This window comes from Ochotona curzoniae, unplaced genomic scaffold (genome assembly GCF_017591425.1).
Source record: "Ochotona curzoniae isolate NIBS_2020 unplaced genomic scaffold, NIBS_Ocur_1.0 scaffold_3208, whole genome shotgun sequence".
In the NCBI taxonomy this organism is placed as follows: domain Eukaryota; kingdom Metazoa; phylum Chordata; class Mammalia; order Lagomorpha; family Ochotonidae; genus Ochotona; species Ochotona curzoniae.
Window position 1 is genome coordinate 16,263,436 of NW_024467106.1, and position 20,899 is coordinate 16,284,334.

At 50.9% G+C, this 20,899-nt stretch overlaps 1 protein-coding gene across 5 annotated transcripts in view; it reads left to right on the plus strand.

The window, feature by feature from the left end:
• WHRN (whirlin) overlaps positions 1-20,899 on the plus strand; it is an 88,106-nt gene that overhangs the window by 23,578 nt on the left and 43,629 nt on the right. For all 5 annotated transcript variants that reach the window (XM_041004489.1, XM_041004484.1, XM_041004486.1 and 2 more), the window contains 2 exons: positions 5,948-6,166; positions 11,404-11,529. In XM_041004489.1, the coding sequence (XP_040860423.1) occupies positions 5,948-6,166; positions 11,404-11,529 (345 nt within the window). The remainder of the gene's footprint in view (positions 1-5,947; positions 6,167-11,403; positions 11,530-20,899) is intronic.

Here is a 20,899-nt window from a genome sequence, read left to right on the forward strand (position 1 = left end):
TGTGTGACCTGTGGCCCCTGTCCTGGGCAGTGCTGCTCCTGCTGCCACTGCTTCTTGCTTCCTTCTTCCTCTTTATTTATTTGTTTTTATTGGAAAGGCAGATTGACAGAGAGAAAGACAAAAAGATCTTCCGTCTGCTGGTTCATTCCCCAAGTGCCCAACAATGGCCAGATCTGAGCTGATCACATGCCAGGAGCCAGGAGCTTCTTTTGGGTCTTCCACATGGGTGCAGGGTCCCAATGCTTTGGGCCTTCCTTGACTGCTCTCCCAGACCACAAGCAAGGAACTGGGTGAAAGCTGCCTTTCCTTCTAATGGCAGCTCTGAACCAGGAAGACATAGAAGCTTAACTGGGGCTAGGACCCCGATCATGACTAAGTCCAGACTGGTCATTGCTAGATGGCAAAGCCAGTCCCTGGGTAGGGGAGCCCCAGGTCATCCAGCAAGCAGTGGCACAACAAGGAGGTACCTGGGTCTCTGTCCCTTGGGCAGGGCACTTCCTGGTTTACCTAAGGCTTCTTGTTGTGTAGGCTCTGGAAAAAGAGGCAAAATGAATGGTTTGTGCACCTGCTGATAAGCAAGGACCACCCCATCCCCCTGGGAGCTTGGGCCTCATGTGAGTGAATGTGGAGGGTGGGTGGCGTGGCTGTCAGGTGGAGTAGGCATTGGCTGCTTTGCTTTCCTTGGGAGCTACCTCCTGTGTTTAATGATGCCCTTAAAAAGAAGGAAGCATTTTATTGTACAAAGGCAGAGAGAAGGGAGCTGCAGGAAGGTAGGGGTGCAGCCCACAAGTCACCCTCCCCTTCCCTTTCCCTTTGCTTGCCCCTGCATGCTGCACACACATTTTAGTTAAAGAACAAGGACTGGAGCTGTCCCTGCAGGATTCTAATGGACCAAGACCATATTCCCAGAGCTGCTTGGATCCCAAAAGTGCTATCTCACTAATCTTATTTTTCTTTGGTTTTGCCAAAAATAAAAATAATAAAGCAAGTGGCCAAGGATGACACTATTCCTGCTGCCCAAGGCCCCATGCATGAAAGGTACATCTGTCTTCAAAGAGGAGTTGACATCAGAGGCTCAGCCATGGCCTCAGCCTGAGTGACCATCAGATTTTTCTGGTCCCATTGCCTTGTGATGGGGGCACCAATGCTGACCGCCATATCCATGCCCTTTAGCTGTCTTAGGTTTCTAGGGCCCCCTTGCATAGACTATTGGGGGTGGGCAGCCCATGAGAGGCTCAGTGACCCTCCAAGCCCTATGCATGACAGCTGGCTGTGGTGTTCTCGTCAAAGACGTTCACCTCCTCTCGCTTCTCAAGGTTGCCGCGGACCTATTTATAGCACTGGCCAAGAGGATCTACTGTTGCCAGCGATGGAGAATACAAATGATACTCGATGCATTGTTTTTCATTCTGGCCCCTACTTTCCTTTTAATCCCTTGGACAGTTCCTTTCTGTGACACAGTTTTCCTTCTCCATGGAGACACAGCTGGGAGGGCCCTGCCGTTTGGTGAGCCCCTACTGTGTGCAGGGGCCCTTGGATTTCATCAAACTCCTCGCTGAATCCATGCTGTGCAGAGAGGGGCTGTTGTCCTCCCCGTTTCTCACCTGCTAGCCCTGTTTGGCTCCGTTTTTAAGCCAGGGACTCTAAGCTAATGAGAGGGGAAGGTGCAGCCTGAAATGCCATTGTGCGTGTGCCCTTCTCTGGCATTCTTTTGCATTCGACTCTAGCCAGTTTTGCAGATCAGTAGTGGCTGCATCGTGGTGCTTGGAGAGGTCATGCTGTCTCTGGGGATGGTATTCATTTTCCTATCCAATCAAGCCAGTCTTTTCTTAAGACCTATTTTGTGCCAAACAATGCCTCATTTCTCATGAAACACACATGTCGGAAGGACCTACTGTGCGCTCTGGACAGTTCCTTGTTTGTCACCAGACACAAGCATCACAAGGAGTCACAGGACCTACTGTGCACCTGGAGATGCCACGTGTCCCCCTCTGGGCTGCAAGTGACTGGAAACATACCTGTTGTGTTCCCTTTAGGCCTGGGACATAGCAGATCCGTGAGCACTTGTTGGATGCTTATTCTCACAGTATGTCTAGGAGGGAACAGAGAAAGAGGCAGAGCAACTGGGACAGCAAAGAGACGTAGCGAGCTGTGCCCTGAAGAAGGAGGAAGTGGTTGACAGGAGGAGGGTCAGGAAGACATGAGGGGCATAAGGGGACATGGTGGCCTAGGGCAACACAATGGGCTAGCGGGGACATGGTGGCCTAGGCTTCTGCTGACACCACCTGCGTCCTGGGTCCCGCTTTCCACTTTTGGCTAATCCTGGATTTGCAGTTTCCCAGAGATTGAGTTTTCCTGACTATCCTGGCAGGGGTGCCCTGGGGATGGTAAAAGAGCACTGTCAATCTCTTGCTGCTCATCATCTCAGAACTCTGCAGCAGGCGGTTTGGAAGAGCTGCCATCCTCCAGTGAGCCCTCCTCCAGGGGCTGCCGTTTTGCTGCAAGGGGAGACGACGAGGGCTCTAGCGTTGTCTTCCTTAGGGAGAAGCTCATAGCCCAGAGCATCCCCTCCCCTGCATCTCTGCCTAGGCAGGGCTCGCACTACCTCTGCAGGCCTGGCCATGGGCATCCTCTGCCAGAGTGCAGGGTGCGAGCAGAGCTGGAGCTCCGCAGGCTGGGGCAACCCAGGAACCACTGAGGTGCGAGTCCTTCACACCCTTCTTCTTCTTTTAATATTTGTTGTATATTTGAAAGTCATACAGAAAGAGAAAGAGATTGATCTTCATCTGCTGGCTCATTCCTCTATATGGATATAATGGTCAGGCTGAAGCCAGGAACCAGAAGCTTCATTGGAGTCTCTCACATGGGTGTAAGAGCCCAAGGACTTGGGCATTTTCTGCTGCGCTCCCAGGCACATTAGTAGGAAGCTGGATGGGAAGTAAAGCAGCTGGAACTCAAAAAAGCAGCCATGTGAATTGTTGGTATCACAGGCAGTGGCTTAATGTACTATGCCACAACGCTGGTCCCACCTCTTCCATCTTACCGGTTCTTCTTTTTTTTCTCTGATGTTAAAAGCAGCGTACTCTCAATGTAGAGCACTTAGAAAGTACTGAGAGACAAACAGAGCAAAATACCATCACTCTGCCACTCAGCAATTGTGCTAGCACCCTAGCATGGTGTCTCTCTGTTCTATTCTCTTCCCTCCTGCGTGATTTGTCTCTTCACATCGTTGAGATTACATAGTAAGACCCGGTTTGGCAGCAGCCTTTTAGCCTGACCAAGCATCAAAATGTACTGCATTTCCACAGTGTTGCAAATGCATGACAAATAGAAGCTTAATGGCAGCATTAAAAATCACAGTACACGTGTATGCCATTCCTTGGACACACAACCCCGCCGTAGGTCACCTGGGGCTGCTGCTATTGCCAAATGCTATAGACAGGGGACTGAAACACAGAAATGCGTCTCTTGATGCTTCTGAGGATCAGCTACCTGAGAGCAGAGTGCCAGCCTGTGGGGCTATAGTCAAAGGCAGATGGGGGTCACTTTCTTCCTGTGTCCCCCTCACATGGAGGGCCAAGAGCAGGCTTTGATTTCTCTTCTCCCCAAGCTGCAGATCACACCATGACAGACCCATCCTCACAGCACCCTCCAATGGCCTCTCTAAGAATTTTTAGTTCACTACCACGTTGTGGGCAGCACTTTAACATACGCACAGCAGGACCTAGGGTGCTGAGTGACCGGCTGCCTCTCAGCCACAGGTGCATGGCAGCATGGCGCATCTCAGCTTCCACCTGAGGCAAGGGAATCTGGAATTCTCTAAGTGTGCACTTACTCCATCCTGGTACAGGTGCTGTCTGTACACAAAACCAGTGGCCATGGGAGAAAGCCCATAACAGCTGTGCGGGCGGGTGATTTCCCTCCGTAACTTCATCTGAGTGGTGGAACTCCCATGCCCCAGGGTTGGATCCTGCATTAATTCCGTGAAATAAGGGTGGGTGCAGAGCTGAGTACCTGGCCCACAAGGCCTGAGGCAGATGGCAGACTACCCATGCCCTCTTGACCCTCTTGTCTGATGACTGCAGCCCCTAAGACCACTCCCAGGTACCGTGGTCTACTACGAAAGCTTATGGGACTTGGCAGTCATCCCTAGGTGTCCTGGGAGACTGGTTCCGGGATGTGCCATGGATAATAAACTCCTGGGATGCTCAAGTTCCTTCCATAAAATAGTATGTGTACATAACCTACACACAAAAGGGATCATGACAAGAAAAATGCCTGTATGTGATTGGTACAGATGCGATTTTGGTTTTAGATTATTTTTCTTTTATTCAAAAGGCAAAAAGAGACAGAGAACTTGCACCTGCTGATTTGCTCCCCACCTGCGAGAGCTGGAACTCAACTGGGTCTCCCATGTGGGTGGCAGGGACCTGAGTGCTTAAGCCATCCCCTGCTGCCTTGCAGAGTTCACATTAGCAGGAAGCAGCTTCGGAAGCGCACCCAGGACTCTGATGTGAGATGTAGATATCTCAAATAGAAGCGTAATGTCTGTGCCAGATGCCTACCCCAGACACAATTTTTTAAAAGATAGTTTTGGGGCCCAGTGTGGTAGCCTAGTGTCTAAAGTCCTCGCCTTGCTCGCTCTGGGATCCCATATGGGTGCTGGTTCAAATCCTAGAAGCTCTGCTTCCCATCCAGCTCCCTGCTTGTGCCTAGGAAAGCAGACAGGCATGGCCCAAAGCCTTGGGACCATGTACCAGCATGGAAGACCTGGAAGAGGTTCCTGGCTCCTGGCTTTGGGTCGGCACAGCTCTGGCTGTTGTAGCCACTTGGGGAGTAAATCAACGGACAGAAAATCATCCTCTCTGTATATCTGACTTTCCAATAAAAATAGAATAAATCTTTAAAAATAAATAAATACTTCTATATATTTATTCGGTGCCCTGTTGGTTGAATATATAAATCCAGAACCCATAGCTACAGAGAACCAATTATATTTGCATTATTGGCTAATAATGTTTTATCCCATTGAAAGGGTTCAAAGTGGGGTGTGGCACAACTGGATAAGCTGCCATTTGCATGTCTGATGCTATATTGGAGTGCCAGTACAAGGCCTGGCTGCTCCACTTTGGATCCAGCCACCTATTAATGTGCCTGGGAAGACAGTGGAAGATGACTGAAGTGCTTGGACCCCTGCCACCCATGTGGGAAACCCAGATGAAATTTCTGGCTCATGGCTTCAGCTTGACTTAATCCTGACCATCATGACCATTTGGGGAGTGGGCCATCTGGGTCTGCCACTTGAGTTCAAGGGCCCAGGCTCTTGGGCCATCCTCCACTGCTTCCCCAGGCTCATTAGCAGGGAGCTGGATTGTAAATGGAGCAGCATCTGTATAGAATGCTGGTGTTGCAGGCAGAACCGTTGCACCATTGTGCCAGCCCCAGAGATGCAATTCTTGGGCCATTAAAGCACAAGAGTGGACAGGTGTCTTGTTTCCATAGAATAGAAGGAAGGGCTAAGAGGAGCCAGCAGCTATATCCAGGTCTCTCACGTGAGTGGCAGGAGTTTAGGCACTTGAGCCATCTTCCGCTGCCTTCCTAGGCCATGACTGAGAGTAACTCAAAAGTGGAGCAGCCAGGAATACCTGCAAGTATATAGGATGCCAGCTCTTCAGGTCATCCATTACAGCATGTCAGCTCCCAAAGCCCTCAAGAATCGTTTGTTTGTTTAAACTGAGTCATGCAATTGGTCCATGTTTATGCGATGCCATGTGATGTGTACAGTGTGTATTATTTAGTTACGACAGACATAACTGTGTCCTCCAAACCAGGGCTAGCCTCCTCCTCCATGGGCAGGGTAGGAGAGAAAAATGGAGTCAGATGGTGGGGGTGAGGGTCCCTCACGTCACATGACTCGCTTCTAACCTGTGTGTCCCTGTCTCTCTAGGCTCTGAAGGGCTCCAAGAAGCTAGTGTTGTCAGTGTACTCAGCGGGCCGCATCCCGGGCGGCTATGTCACCAACCACATCTACACCTGGGTGGACCCTCAGGGCCGCAGCACCTCCCCACCTGCCGGCCTGCCCCAGCCCCATGGCAGTGCCCTGAACCAGCCTGATGGGGACCGCAGGAGCACCCTGCACCTGCTACAGGGTGGGGATGAGAAAAAGGTAAGTTACCACCCCTGAGGCCTCACAGACTTGAGGCTGAAGGCTTGGAGTGGTAGGTAGAGTTGGGAGACAGGGAGGGAGGCTGGCTGCTGAGATGGCAGCTTCTCGTGCTCCAAGGACGCAGATGTTGCTGAGAGCCTGGAAGTGGACTTGGCTCCGACTGGGTTCTGTCCTGCTCCTCACATTCCTTCTGAATAGGTTTGTCATCTTCTCTTGGCATTTTTTAAAAATGATTTATTGTTTTAGTTGAAAGTCAGAGTGCCATCTTCCATCTGCCCATATGACCACAACTGCCAGGTCTGAGCCAGGCAGAAGCCAGAGGCCAGGAGCTCTGGGTCTCCCATATGGGTGGGTCACGGGGTCCAAGCACTTGCCCCCATCTTCTGCTGCTTCTCCATGCCAGTAGCAGTGAGGTGGATGGGAAGTAGAGCATCCAGGTCACAAGCTGATGCCCACATGGGATGGCAGTGCTGTAGGCGCAGCTTTATCTGCTGCTCCACAATACTGACTCCTGTGGTGCTATTTGACCTGTGCAATGTGCATTGTGAGCAGCCAAGCTGATGCCAGGGAAGAGCCACAATGGGAGTTTCCTTGAGTGGTGTTTGTGCTGCGCATAGCAGAGGTACAGAGAGCTCCCAGTCTGCTCCAGACTCACTCTGGCATCCAGGTCCCCCCCTCTACCCTCTGCCAGGAGGCCGCTGCCTTCTCATGGTTTGGCCTTACCAGGTGCCTAGTGGAGCACACAGGAAAGGAGAAGAGAGAAATCCCAGGGCATCCATTCCAGCTACAGGTGCTTGAATTCCCTCTGGCCTGGACCTGGACATGGAGCAACAGAGAATTGCTATGTCCCCTGACTTCACAGAACACCCTTGTCAGTGTGTGCTTGGGTTGTCAGTGACAGAAACCCAGCCTGGCCATCTTCCGCAAAGTAAGACTGTGCCCTCAGGATACGAGCATCCCTGGAGGGAATCTGGGGAACTCAGGGTGCAGATGGGAGGCTGGGTCATGCCCCACAGTGTTCTCCTTGTGTACTGCCCTCCAGAGCCCGCCTCCCGAGAGGGCTCATGGGATTGGCTGGCACGTACATGGACAGATGCATCCAGACTGTATTGTCTGTATTGACATGGAGTGTCCCCACCTGAAGAAGACCAGGCCTGGGTGTGTTTTCTTTCTGTCCTTTTAAAAAAGTTGTATTTTATTTATTTGAAAGGCAGAGTTAGAGAGACAAGAGACAAAGACAGAGATCTTTCATCACTGGTTCACTCCCTAGAGTGAACACAATAATTGGGATGAGGTCATGCCAAAGCCAGAAGCCTGGAACATCCTCAGGGTCTCCAACACGGGGACAAGGACCCAAGCACTTGCTCCATCCTCCACTGCTTTCCCAAATGCATCATTAGCAGGGAGCTGCAGTGGAAGTGGAGCCGTCGAGGCATGAACTAGCACCTGTGCATGCTGGCCTCACATACAGCAGCTTTACCCACATGCCACAACACCGATCTCTGCTTTGTATATTCAAAAAGAAGACTGAAATGCTCTCCTGTTGTCTCTGGGTGCCTCCACCTTCTCTCTGGGTGCCGCTTGTGCTGTGTCTCATGGGTGTCCCTGGAACCAGGGGCCTAACTCCCACCGGCAGCTCTCTGATGTCACAGGACATTAATGATGACAGGCAAGAGGCTGCATGGTAGGGCTCTAGGCCAGGTGCCCTCTCTTGGCAAACTCTCTCTCAGCTCTCCTTTCCCCTTGTTCCAGATGAGAAAATGGAGGCATAGAGAGGCTGATTGAATGGTTCCCAGGCCACACAGCTAGTGAGTGGTCGGGACAGGACATGCTCCTGCTCTTGGGCTCATCCCTGGCTGGGCAGTGGCACACTGGCAGCTCTCTCCTGCAGTGCCTGACTGGTCTGTGCACTAACCATCATGGTCAGCATCCAGAATCTGCTCAGAGGAATGATGGTGCCAGGAACAGCCAGGGCTCAGCCTGCCCCTGCAGCCTCTGCCTGCTCATGTGTCCGAGAGCCCCCTGGGTGGCTTCCCCCTGGGTGGCATTTCCCTGGGCCCCCCATCCTGCAGCACCTAGAACTCCTCTAGGCTCAGCTGCCTGCAGCAGCTACAGAAACAAAATGGACCCTGCCCCTTCTGCTCAGCCTGGCGGCGGGCAGGCTGCTCCGGGCTCAGTGGCGCTGAGGTGGAAGGCTATTTTTGTAACTTTCTGACTCTGCGACCTTGTGTAAATTACTTAACCTTGGATGAATCACTTAAGTGTCCCTGACTGTGATTTGGGGATCATTATTCCAGCTGTAGGGGGCTGATTCAAGGATTAGTAATCGCATACAGAGCACAGTGCTTGGAATGTAGTGGCCAGTAGTGGCCATCAGTTCTCCAATGTTGATAAGGTACTAGGTGCTTTTTGGACCTTCCTTCCCCCCCACCCCCACCAAAATATTTATTGAGCTCCTTGAATGAGCCTAGAGCTGCTCTGTGTCCCAGGAACTGCAGTAAATGGCTGAAGATAGAGACTTTCAGTAGCTTCATTCTAACATGTGCTAGGGCGTTAGAATAAGAGAGAGGTCAAGGGTTGGACCACGGCATCTAGGCTAAGCCTCTACCTGTGATGCTGGCATCCCATACAGGCACCGGTCCGAGTTCCAGTTGCTCCACTTCTGATGTAGCTCCATACTGATGTGTGTAGGTAGGCAGTAACTGCTGGCCCTAGTCCTTGGGCCCCTGTACCCATGTGTGAGACCCAGGAGAAGTTGCTGGCTTTGGACTGGCCCAGTTCTGGCCATTACAGCCATTTGGGAAGTGAACAATGGATGGAAGATTGCTCTATCTTTCCTTCTCTCTGTAAATATGCCTTTCAAATTATATATGTGTGTGTATATATATAGAATATATATGTATACATGTATACACTCTGCAGCACATATATACATATATATGTATTGCACAATGGAGGGAGAAGAGCATGATAAGGGTATGGGGCAGGTCCATGTGTGAACGAGTGGGGTGGCTGAGGGTGACAGAGAAGGCCTCCCTGACAAACTGGCACAGTGAGTCAGAGACCGATGAAGGAGTACCATGTGTGCCCATCCTGTCGATATAGAACATGCCTGGTTGGGGAGGCCTCGAGGGCCACAGCAGAGCCCTTCTGAGGAAGAACAGAGCAAGGTGGCAGGCAGTGGCTTCAGCTTGCATCTGGGGATTGTGCCCTGGCAAAGCTTAGAGCAGCGGGCAAAGGTGGGCTAAAGCAGGTAGAATTCCTGTAGGACCATGCAGGCTGCAGGTAGAGCAGGGGTGATGTGAGGAGTCCAGCTGTCCTAATTGCCACAACGTGGCAGAAACACCAGCAGCTAGGGTTGTATCTGGCTGCAGGTAGCACAGTGTGTGTATCCCAAGGTGCTTCTATGAGAGCTCTTCATGAAGTTCATGGCCAATGCCTGTTAGTTTCATCCTGCTTGCCCCTGAGCTTTCTGAAGTCTCTTCACACCATAAAGGGGGTGGTGTGGCCTCAGGTTTGTTGTTGCTTCATGGCTACGGGATGGCAACCTGTGCTGCTGCCATCACAGCCTCTCCCAGCCTGGTCCAAAGCAGAGTGGATGGAGGGAGAAGACTACTCTTTTCTGGGTGGAGGATGTTTCCCCTAGATACCTGCTCCCTCCCTTGTCTTGGCCAAGAAGCACCTATGTGTTCATCCCGGTCTCTGGCAGTGTGAAGCAAGGTGGCCCAGACCAGCGCCATCTTTTGGGGCTGCTGCTGTTGCTGCTTGGGCAAAGTCGGGGTTCCATGGCAGGACAGGAGACAGCCTGTGGCAGTGCCAATTCCGGCCAAGTGGTGCAGTTCTCATTTTGTCAGTGGGCCAACTATAAATTACAGAAGCCATGGATGGCTCCAGGGCAGAGGCAGGATCTGAATCCAAGCCCTGTGGGTGGAGAGTGGGCCAGGCTGCCTGCTGTGTGAATCTTGACCTCAGTCTTGCATCCCTCAGTTTTCCCACCTGGAGAATGGGGCACTCCCAGAGCACCCAGAGGAGAGATGCAGATGCACCAAGGAGACATGTGCAGGGGCTGAGTAAGGCACCTGCTCAGCTGGATCCTCCCTAAGTCGCTGAGGCTGGAGTCTCTGCTGTCTCAGAAAGTGGGGGAGCTAAGTGAAAGAGTCTACGGCCCAGTCCTGTCTCTGGGACTTGTGTGGAAGAACTTAGGCCAAAATGGCTTTTCAGGAGCAGAGACCTGGCTGGCTTCCCTTGGGGCTGAAAGTTCCTGCTTGTCCCTGGAGCAGTCACACTGTGCTCCATCTGGGTCGCATGCCTGAATGAGAGCTGGGGCCAGTTCTGTCTCTGGCTAGGGTTCTCCGGAGACATTCACACTTTGCTTCACCCATCCTCCTCTGGTCCCCATGCACAGTGCCTGGAGGTGTCTGTGTGGGTGAGGCTCGCCAGCCTCTCCCGCGTGTCACCATTTAGGCCCCAGCACTCCACAGGCCTGAGTAGTGGCAGTGCTGTCCCTTGTCCCTGGAGCACTCCTCTCCATCCTCTACTCCACCCAGCCTGTCCGATCCCCACTCATCGTGGGTGCCGTCAGTCAAGTGGGATATTGTCTCAGGTCATCTCCTTCAGAGTTTTTTTTCCTAAGATTTATTTTATTTTTATTGGAAAGGCAGATATACAGAGAGGAGAGACAGAGAGGAAGATCTTCCGTCCGATGATTCACTCCCCAAGTGAGCACAACGGCCGATACTATGCCAGTCCAAAGCCAGGAGCCTCTTCCGGGTCTCCCATGCGGGTGCAGCGTCCCAAAGCTTTAGGCCGTCCTGGACTGCTTTCCCGGGCCACGAGCAGGGAGCTGGATGGGAAGGGGGGCCGCCGGGATTCGAACCGGCGCCCATATGGGATCCCGGGCGTGCAAGGCGAGGACCTTAACCACTGCACCGCCGCGCCGGGTCCCCTTCAGAGCTTTTACCTGCAGCTGTGCTCAGAGAGGGCAAGGGGCTTGCCCAAGGTCACCCAGCCTGCCAGAGGCAGAGCTGGGGCAGAACCTGGAATGTCTCAGGGTTCTTGGAGGTCTTGGCCTTGGGCCTCCTGCAGGCTGGAATCAGTATGGGATTATTCTGCAACGACTGTGCCCCCATTCCCACGCAACACACACACACACACACACACACACACACACACACACACACACACACACACACACACACACACACACACACGGCTAACAGTGTCTCTCCCTGTCACAGGTGAACTTGCTGCTGGGTGATGGCCGCTCCCTGGGCCTCACCATCCGAGGGGGCGCTGAGTACGGCCTGGGCATCTACATCACCGGAGTGGACCCAGGTTCGGAGGCAGAAGGCAGTGGGCTAAAGGTGAGGGGGACCTGGGCACAGAGCTCTTGGCAGCTTCAGCAGAACCCTTGGCACCCCACCATGAGCACTGCTCTGGGCCTGGGGAGTCCTCTCTTGGCTTGCAGCAGCAGCAGGGCGCCTCCCACATGGGCCTGGGCAATGGGCCAACCCGAGTTACTCCTGGCTGCTATTCTGCAAACAGTGCTGATGTCAGCAATCGCCCTGACCTGTGTGTTTATTGTGATGCCTGGAGACAGAAGGGGAGAGAAAGCCATGGCTGGTGTGGGGCTTGCATGGGGCAGCTTCCGGGCTGGCATTCAGTCTGGGGAACATGCAGTGATCAGATGTGATCAGCAAGTGTTTTAAGGAAGGGCATCTGGTGCCCAGCATTTGTGATTCGCTGCCCATGTCACCCCCCTGAACTTACAGATTGCCCTGTGGAGCGGATTGTTTCTTGCATGTTTCCCAACTGGGGACTCTGGGACCCAGAATAGTGAAACCAGTCTATCCAAGGTCACACAGCAGGTGGGGCAGGCTGGAATGTGACCCAGGCCATGGTCTTCACGTGCTTCACTGATGGCAGAGGGGGGACCTACTTAGGCAGGGACTATGTGTGTGAGGGCACTGAACCTAGGACATATGTTTGATCTAAACTTTGATGCCAGGGATGCCATCACAGCAGCAATGTGGGATGGTGGCTGTGGGCACAGGTGTTGTTGGAGCCAGGCCTGGGTAGGGGAAGGTGGATGAGACAGGCAGGTAGGAAAAAGGAGCTGGGGTCAAAGGGAAGCAGCTAGCTGACCACACACCATGGGTGATGAGGTGGATGGTCAGCCTGCAGGCAAGACACAGCCTTGAAGCCCAGATGCAGCTGTGTCTGCAACAGAGGGGGCGGCGTACCTCAGTAACAGGGGCAGGCTGGATCCTCCACATAGGAACTGCAGGCCCAGGAGCTGCATCCCAGCAGATAGGCACAGCATGTACACAGCATGGTAGAAGAACTCTGGCCTTGCAGGCACAAGGTCCAGTTTAGCTTGGGACCTGGGAGAGTTCCTCTGTTTACATAGCAACAAGCTGTAGCCCTTTCTCAGGATGACTGGGAGGGCTAGATAAGGAGCAGACATGCATTCCTGTGAAGGTCATGGTAAGCACTGCTGTGGACCAAATGTGTCCCTGTGGTCTCCTCTGTTGAAATCCTCATCCCCAAGGTGACAGTGTCAGGAGGCAGGAGCTTCAAGGGGTGGTTAGGTGGTGAGGGTGCAGCCCTTGTGAACAGAATGGGTGCTTAAGAGGCCCAGAGAGATCTCATCTCGTCTGTGCTGTGGGGATGCACAAGGAGTCAGCTGTGAACCAGGAAGCAGGCCCTCCACAGACACCTGCACTCCAGGGCTGTTCTGTGAGTCACCTGGTGTACAGTATTCAGTTATGGCAGTGTGTGTGGACTAAGACAATAACCATAATTCTATTTACACACAGCACAGTGAGCATCATTGTCATCGTGAAGCTGCTTGCCACTGTAAACAGCATACTGAGCATTTATTGTGCACCTCCTCTTTCCCACGCTTCACCCCACTCCATTGTTAAATCTCCTAATGCCCCTGTGAGCAGGTTCTTTGCTGAGCCCCCTTCTTAAAAAGATTTACCTTTTTTACTTGAAAGTCAAAGTTATGGGGAAAGAGGAGAGACGGAGATCTCCTGTCTGCTGGCTCATGCCCCAAATGATTGCAATGGCAAGAGCTAGGCTGATCCAAAGCTAGAAGCTGCCAGTCTGCCATTTGGGTGACAGAGCCACCCTTTACTGCTTTTCCTCGGATATCAGCAGGGAGCTGAATCAGAAGTGGAGCAGCTGGGACTTGAACTGGCACTCACAGGGGATGCTGGTGCCACAGGCTGAGGTTTAGCATGCTATACCACTGAGCTGGCCTCTCAAAACCCCATTTTACAAGTACAGCATCAAGACTCGGTCACAAAACTGTGTTCTGTACAGGCTTTAATTAGTCTTCTTAGAATAAATTTAGATTTAGCAAAAAGTTACAAATAGGGTTTCCATTCAGTTAACATATCCCCAGGGTGCCTTTATCTAAGAAACTGACGTTGGTATAATACTTTCAAGCAGACCTGTTCAGTCTTCACCAGTTTGCCCACTAGTATCTTTTCCTGTCTAAGCCAACTTACTGCACTACATTTAATCTGTATGCATTTTAAGACATTTATTTGTTAATGTTTATTTTTGTTTTTGCTCGAAAGTTGAAGTTATAGAGAGAAAGTGAGAAACAGAGAGATCTTTCATCCTCTGGTTCACTCCCCAAATGGCTGCAACAGCTGAAGCTGGGCCAATCCGAATCCAGGAGGCAGGAGACTCCTTCAGGTCTCCCACGTGGGCACAGGGGCCCAAACACCCATCCCAGGCCATCAGCAGGCAGCTGGGTCAGAAGTGGAATGACCAGGATGTGAACCAGTGCCCATATGGGATGCTGATGCTGCAGGTAAAAGCTTGACACTTTGTTGCCATAGCATCAGCCCCCTGTATGCAAATATAATGCTATCCACTGCTATTCCCAAAATTTGAACAAAGGCTAGAGGCAACTTTTTAACACAGAAATAAAGAGTGGTTTTGGATGAGTGAGAAGGGCTTGATATTGTGGTGCAGCAGGTTGAGCTGCCCCCTGTAACTGTGGCATCCCATAGCAGAGGGCCTGTTTGAGTCCTGGCTACTCTGCCCGCAGTTCAGCTCCCAGCTGCTGCATCTGGGAGGGTAGTGGAAGATGCTGCAAGCATGTGGGCCCCTGCCAACTGTATGAGAGACCTGAGCACAGTTCCCTGACTCCTGGCCTTCTCTTAACCCAGACCTGGCTGGCTGGCTGGGGCTGTTGTCGCTATCTGGGGAGTGGACCAGTGGAGATCTCTCTCTCTATCTCCTTCTCCTCCCCTCCCACCCCTTCCCTTCCTCCTTCCCTCCCTCTGTCACTCTGTCTTTCAAATACATACATGTTTTCAAAAATGAATCAGGAAATTGGGAAAAAGAAAATAAGGACAAAGGGAAAGAGGTAAGGCTGGGCCAAGGTCGTTGCTCGAAGGCCTGTCGTGCGCATGGCAGACCCAGCTACAGGTAGGCTGGAGATTCGGCCGGGCTTTCTGGCAACCAAAGAGGGAAGAAGGTCAGAGTCTGTAAGAGAAAACAGGCGGGGGTTCAGGACAGCTCTCCCGTCTGCCCCTTATAGGGGACACTGTGTGGAGGCACTAGTGGTGTCCCCGGTGACAGTGAGGGCTCCAGCAGGTGCCTGCCTTGTCTCTTGCATTGTGATGGAACCTGCGTGTCAGGTATCAGGCTGAGAGAAGTGAGCTTTGCCCTGTGATGATGAAGGGTGGTGTCTCATTATCCTGCCATCCTCTGGGGGAGCAGGGATTGTGCTCCATACTTCCCATTTGTGCCCTTTCATTTTTTGCAATGAAGGAGTGCTCTGACCCCCATCTGACAGCCCAAAGCTTTAGAAGCAGTATTTAGCATCCTCACTCAAGGTCACTGGGCTGGGAAGGGCTTGAGCTGGATTTGAACCCTCATGGACCCACTCCAAGTCCACATTCCTAACCTTCAGCCTCACCCTCTCCCAGGGATAATACTGGCCTTCCTGGGCAGTCCCAGCCAGCAGCTGGAGGAACCAGGGCTCACCAAGCCCGGCTGACTTGCCCAAAACCTTCTTTCTCTGTCAAAGCTGAGATTGCAACCCAAGGAGCAGGGGATTGCCTTGGAGAGAGGAACAGTGCGACCTACCACTGACCAGCTGGATGAAGGTGGGCGTGTCCGTCCTCTGGCTAGGCCTGCACTGTGATCACACTCATTGATCTCACAGGTCATTTCCTAGGTCAACCTGTTTTCTTAAGCAAACCTAGGCACCAGAACATTGTCCACCCTCGTCCCCTGTAGATTCCCATGTTCACAGAGAGAAGCTCACCCTGCAGGCACATCTCTCCCCTTTGTAGGTTTCCTGGCTAAGCCCCTCCCCTGCCTTCCATCTGACACAGCTCCTGGCTCCACCCCCTGAGCCAAGCCAGGCAGCCACAGCCACAGACCTGCGGTTTATGGTCTAGAAGCATCGTCATGGAGTTGGGAGCAACTTTGTGGGTAATTTCCTCCTTGTTCCTCACTTCCTTCTGCCACCTCTGAATGAAACAAAGATTGCTGTTCCACTGTGGAAAACCGCAACAGTAAAGCAAGTTCCATTTTCCAACAAGGCAAAGAGAGAATATTCCAGGGAAGTCTACCAGTGACTTTAGTTGGCCTGCCCGCCTCAGGCAATCAGAAGCTGTCTTTGCTCATGGAGTGCATGTCTCCCAGCAATCCTTTCCCCTTCAGTCCCCCACCCCCACCACCAGAAGAGCATCTTCTGTTCCGTGCCACCGCTTTCTTTCCCTCTGAGACCCCTCCACTGTGCTAACACCTGCCCACTCTTGCTCGGTGGCCAGCCCTGATTAATTCCGCTGATTGCCTGCGCACTTTCAGTGGAATTAGGCATATTGAGATGGAATAAAAGGACTTGGCTGTGTGGGTGGTGGAGCCAAGAACAGGCTTTATTTGTAAACAGGGCTCCTGGTTGCTGGGTAGGGCTGTCCTGTGGGTGAAAATGCTCCCTCTCCCAGGGCTACCAGCTGCTCTGCCCGTGGGAGTGCGGGCAAAGGGATGGACCAGGTTGCCCTGATGGAGAAGCAGTTAGGAGGACGAGCAGGCTCCCAGCATTTTACCTGGGGGCAGACTAATGGAATGAGGAGCTTCCCCCTCCCAGGAGGGCCAGTTACTGACCCCCACCCAGCCTCAAACCCCATCATAAACTAGCTCCTAAAATCAGCTCTGTTTCTTTAAGGATCACTGAACTTGACAGCACTTAAAGATAATCCTAATGGTAAATATGATGAAGATAATCCTAATGATAGCCCATTGCTATTTGTGAACAATTTTTGGGAAGGGGCACTATGCTAAGCAGGTTAGTTAGAAGCACCTTTATTTAATCCTGATGGTAGACCCGAGGTGGGACTTAGTAACACCACTCAGAAGCTGAGCAGCTGAGGCTCAGAGAGCTGCAGTAACTTGCCCAGGACCACAGAGGGACCCCAGCCCTAGCGCTCGGGTCCTCTGAAGACTGTGTGCTTTGTTCTGCCATCTCCATAGCACCCTGGATCCTGCCACTCCTGAGTTCCATTCCTGAGGTTGTCCAGGAGTAGAAGGTCCATTCTCTTCCTGCCCACAGAAGCCACCATCCTGGCTAAGGTCCTTGGAGCAGGATCTCTGTCCACATGAATGCCACTCTTGTGGGATCACCACCATATAGCTTGTGCTGTGGGTCAGACCTGTCAGCTGTCAGGGACAAAACAGTGTCAAGGTGGCCCTGGGGATGGGCAGGTGTGTCCCAGATGCTGGACTCTGCTAGAGTTAAGACTGTATGGTGACACTGTTGGTAGAGCCAGGATGATCTGCTTTCCCTTGGACTGAGCCCCTGAACAGTACCCTTGACCATAAACACCCTCCAAGAGACAGGCGGTCTCCTTGTGTCCTGTCAGAACCCGTAACCTCACCTGTAAACCAGGAGGGTTTGGTTAATGATTGCAGATCATGGCAGCACAGAGCAGCCTTGTGTCCCCTGCCCAAAATACCTGGCACAGAGCAGGTGTTCAGGAAATAGTTCTTGACCTGAAGGAGTGACTGTGGCTGAGACAGGACCCAAGCCAGGGACCCTTAGCTCCAAGCTGTGGTCTGCAGCAGCCTCCTTTGTGTTTGGGCCTGAACACAGACGGGGCCATCTTTTTTAATTGAATGCATTAAAAAGTTATTCGTTTATTTGAAAGAGTTAGGAAGGAAGTGAAAAACAGAGCCATTTTCCATCTACTGGCCCAGACGGTCATAACAGCCAGGAGCTTTCTCCAAGTTTCCCATGTGGGTGTAGAGGCCCAAGTACTTAAGTCATCTTGTGATGTTTTTCCCAAGCCATTAGCAGAGAGCTATATCAGAAGTGGAGCAGCTGGGAATTGAACCAGCACCCATATGGGATGCCAATATCACAGGTGGTTTTACCTGCTACACATCTCCAACTCCTGGGCAGACAGTTTTGTGGAAGGAACCAATGCAGCTGAGAAGTGTCAGCACTTTCCCCACTTGCTTGGGCTGTGAAGCAGATAGGGAGCCACCACAGCCCAGGGTGAGCTTTGTTCATCTGGTGTACTGTGGACGAGAGGCACCCCCTCAGCTCGCCCCTGTTGCATGTCAGCAGTCCATCCACAGATCCCAGCCTGTAAGACTCCCATTTTATGCAGGGAGACTAAGGACCGTGGGAAGCAACAGCACTGGTGGGAGGAGGGTCCTGGTGTGTGAGTCCCCCCCACCCCCCGCCACTGCACAGAGTCCCATCACTGTGAGGCCTACTGACAACTCTCTCCTGTACTTCCCCCAGGCAGTTCTTGTAAGAGATGACAAGCCAGACCCTCTCGAGGGCTGCTGTCTGTTCAGACTTAATGGAGAAGAGGTGTGGTTACTTAGACAATGTGTTTAGTAAGGAACCTTTCACTGTACTTTTTCCTATGGAAGTCCTAATGAAATTGACAAAAGTAGTTTCTTAAAATTCATGAAATTCTGGGCCTATAGCATGGCATGAGAGGGTAAGCCTCCATCTGCGGGATCAGAATCTCACATGGGCACCAGTTTGAGTCTTGGCTGTTCCACTTCCCATCCAGTTCCATGCTAATTTACCTGGAAAAGTATCAGAGGATGGCTCAAGCCCTTGGGCACCTGTACTCACCTGGGAGACCTAGAAGAAGCTCCTGGCTCCTGGCTGCAGAACAGCCCAGCTCCAGCCATTATGGCTATTTGGGGAATGAGCCAGGAAGAGCTGTCTCTCCTTCTCTCAGTGTTGTAACTCTATTGCCTTTCAAATAAAAATAAATACATCTTTAAAATATTATGTACTTGCTGACAATTAAAAGATGGAACCCAGATGCTTTCACAGATGGGTTTTACCAAGCAGTTACAGAAGAAATACTGTGTTGTGTCTTCCTGAATGACAAGGGAATACTTCCCAATGCTTTCTATCAGACCAGCAGTTTAGAATAGACCAGGCACGTTGCAAAGAGGGCAGACCACTGTCCTTCATGAATATAGATTCAAGAATCTTCCACAAAGTATCTGAAAATAAAACCCAGTCATCAACACAAGGACAGTAAAACCAAGTGGGTTTTTTGTTGTTGTTGTTGTTACTTTTACCACATGGGTTTTAACCAAGGAATGGAAGACTGGTTCAGCACTGGGAAACCACTGTGGTGATCAGCGCTAGAGGAGAGCTTTGTCATCGTAAAATATTTTTATCCCTGGATGATGGATAGTCAGCACACCAGGATGTGAAGGAAACTTCCTTTGGTGACAGGAGACTAGCCACATCTACTGTTGATACATTTCACATTGGAAAACTAAGCACTTTCTCTCAGACCAAAATGAGGCAAAAATGTCCTCTCTCATGTTGTCTTCAGCATCACACCAGAAGCTGTAGTTAATGTGATAAGTTAAGAAAATTAAATGAAAGGCATGTAGATTGGGAAAGAGGAAGTGGCTTTCCCAATTTGCAGAGATTGTTTAGAACTCCAGAGAAGCTGCAAAAAACCTCCAAAAAGTGGCAGGTGAGCTTACCAAGATGAAAGGATGCAAAGTCAGCATATGAAAATTAGTTATATGTCCTAGATACACCAAGAATGAGCCACCATAATTCAAAATTAATACAAACAGCATCAATTCTAATAGCACCACAAATACTTCCATAAAAAATTGAAATATGTGTGATGTGTGTATGCTGAAACCACAAAACCAAGGAGACCTAAAAGAATGGAGAGATATACTGTATGCATGCGTGAAAGACTCAATAAGATGATGTCAGATTTCCCGATTTATATCCAGTGCAATCCCAAGCTGAGCAGGCTGCTTGCACATATTTGCAAGCTGATTCTAAATTTTTTATGCAAAGGCAAAGAAATTGTGGAGCTCACCTGGTTCTAACGCAAAGGAACACAGCTGGAGGGGCCTGTACTTGACTCTAAGGCTTATTCCAAGGTACAGCACACACAAGAACGTGGTACTCAAGGAGAAACACAGGGATCAGTGGAACAGAATGCAGAGGTGGACGTAGGACGAGATCAGATGAAGACAGAGCAATCTAACCGTACTGTCAGTGATCCCCATACACGTGCCAAAATAGGAGAGCAGAGGTTTTTAAAAAGTGATTTAAGAAATTAAAGAGAACATCAATTTGGTGACTATTGTAAGGTAGAAGACAAGAAAGGCATACAAATGCTATAGTCCAGTTGGCAAATATTTCTTTGTTTTTTTTTTAAAGATTTGTTTTTATTATTTTTTTTATTGGAAAGGTGGATATACAGAGAGGAGAGACAGAGAGGAAGATCTTCCATCCGATGATTCACTCCCCAAGTGAGCGCAACGGCCGATGCTATGCCAATCCGAAGCCAGGAGCCTCTTCCGGGTCTCCCACATGGGTGCAGGGTCCCAAAGCTCTGGGCCGTCCTCGACTGCTTTCCCAGGCCACAGGCAGGGAGCTGGAAGGGAAGCGGGGGCCGTTGGGATAGAAGCGGCGCCCATATGGGATCCTGGGTGTTCAAGGTGAGGACCTTAACCACTGCGCCACCGCGCCGGGCCCGGCAAATATTTCTTTAAAGATTTATTTTATTTGAAAGGCAGACTGACTAAAAGAAGAGAGCACAATCTCCCATTTGCTGGTTCCCTTTCTAAATGGCTGCAATGGATGGGGCGCGGCTACATCAAAGCCAGGAGCCTAGAACTCCATCTGGGTCACCCTTATATGTGGCAGGAATTCCAGTCCTTAGACTGTCTTTGGCTGCTTTTCCAGACACATCAGCAGGAAGCTGGATTGGCAGCAGAGCAACTGGGACTTGCACTGCTGTCCAGATAGGAGATGTTGGTATCGCCAGCAGCAGCTTCCCCCTCTGTAACAGCAGGACTTTCCACCAGAATTTTCTTTTCTGTAGTTCTGAAACTATTTTGTTTCAGCTAGTGTCAAAAAGAAATAAATGACCATGTTTTAAAGACCGTGAAAGTCAGGTTTCTCACTCTGGAGAAGTTACTGGTAAGGAAGGAGGAAGAGAGAACTCCTGAGATGCTAGGTTAAAGTCAGCCTTATATGTGTATGCATGTATATACAAGAGTGTGTATGATATATACATATGTACATATTTCTGTATGTATACATATACAACTTAGCACATTTTTAAGAGGTACCTTAAAAAGCTTCTAGAAAATGGAATTAAAAGATGTTTCGTAGCAAAAAAAAATGTTGAAATTGATGCATGCTTATAAGTGTATGTGTGCATATGAATGAGTTGTTAC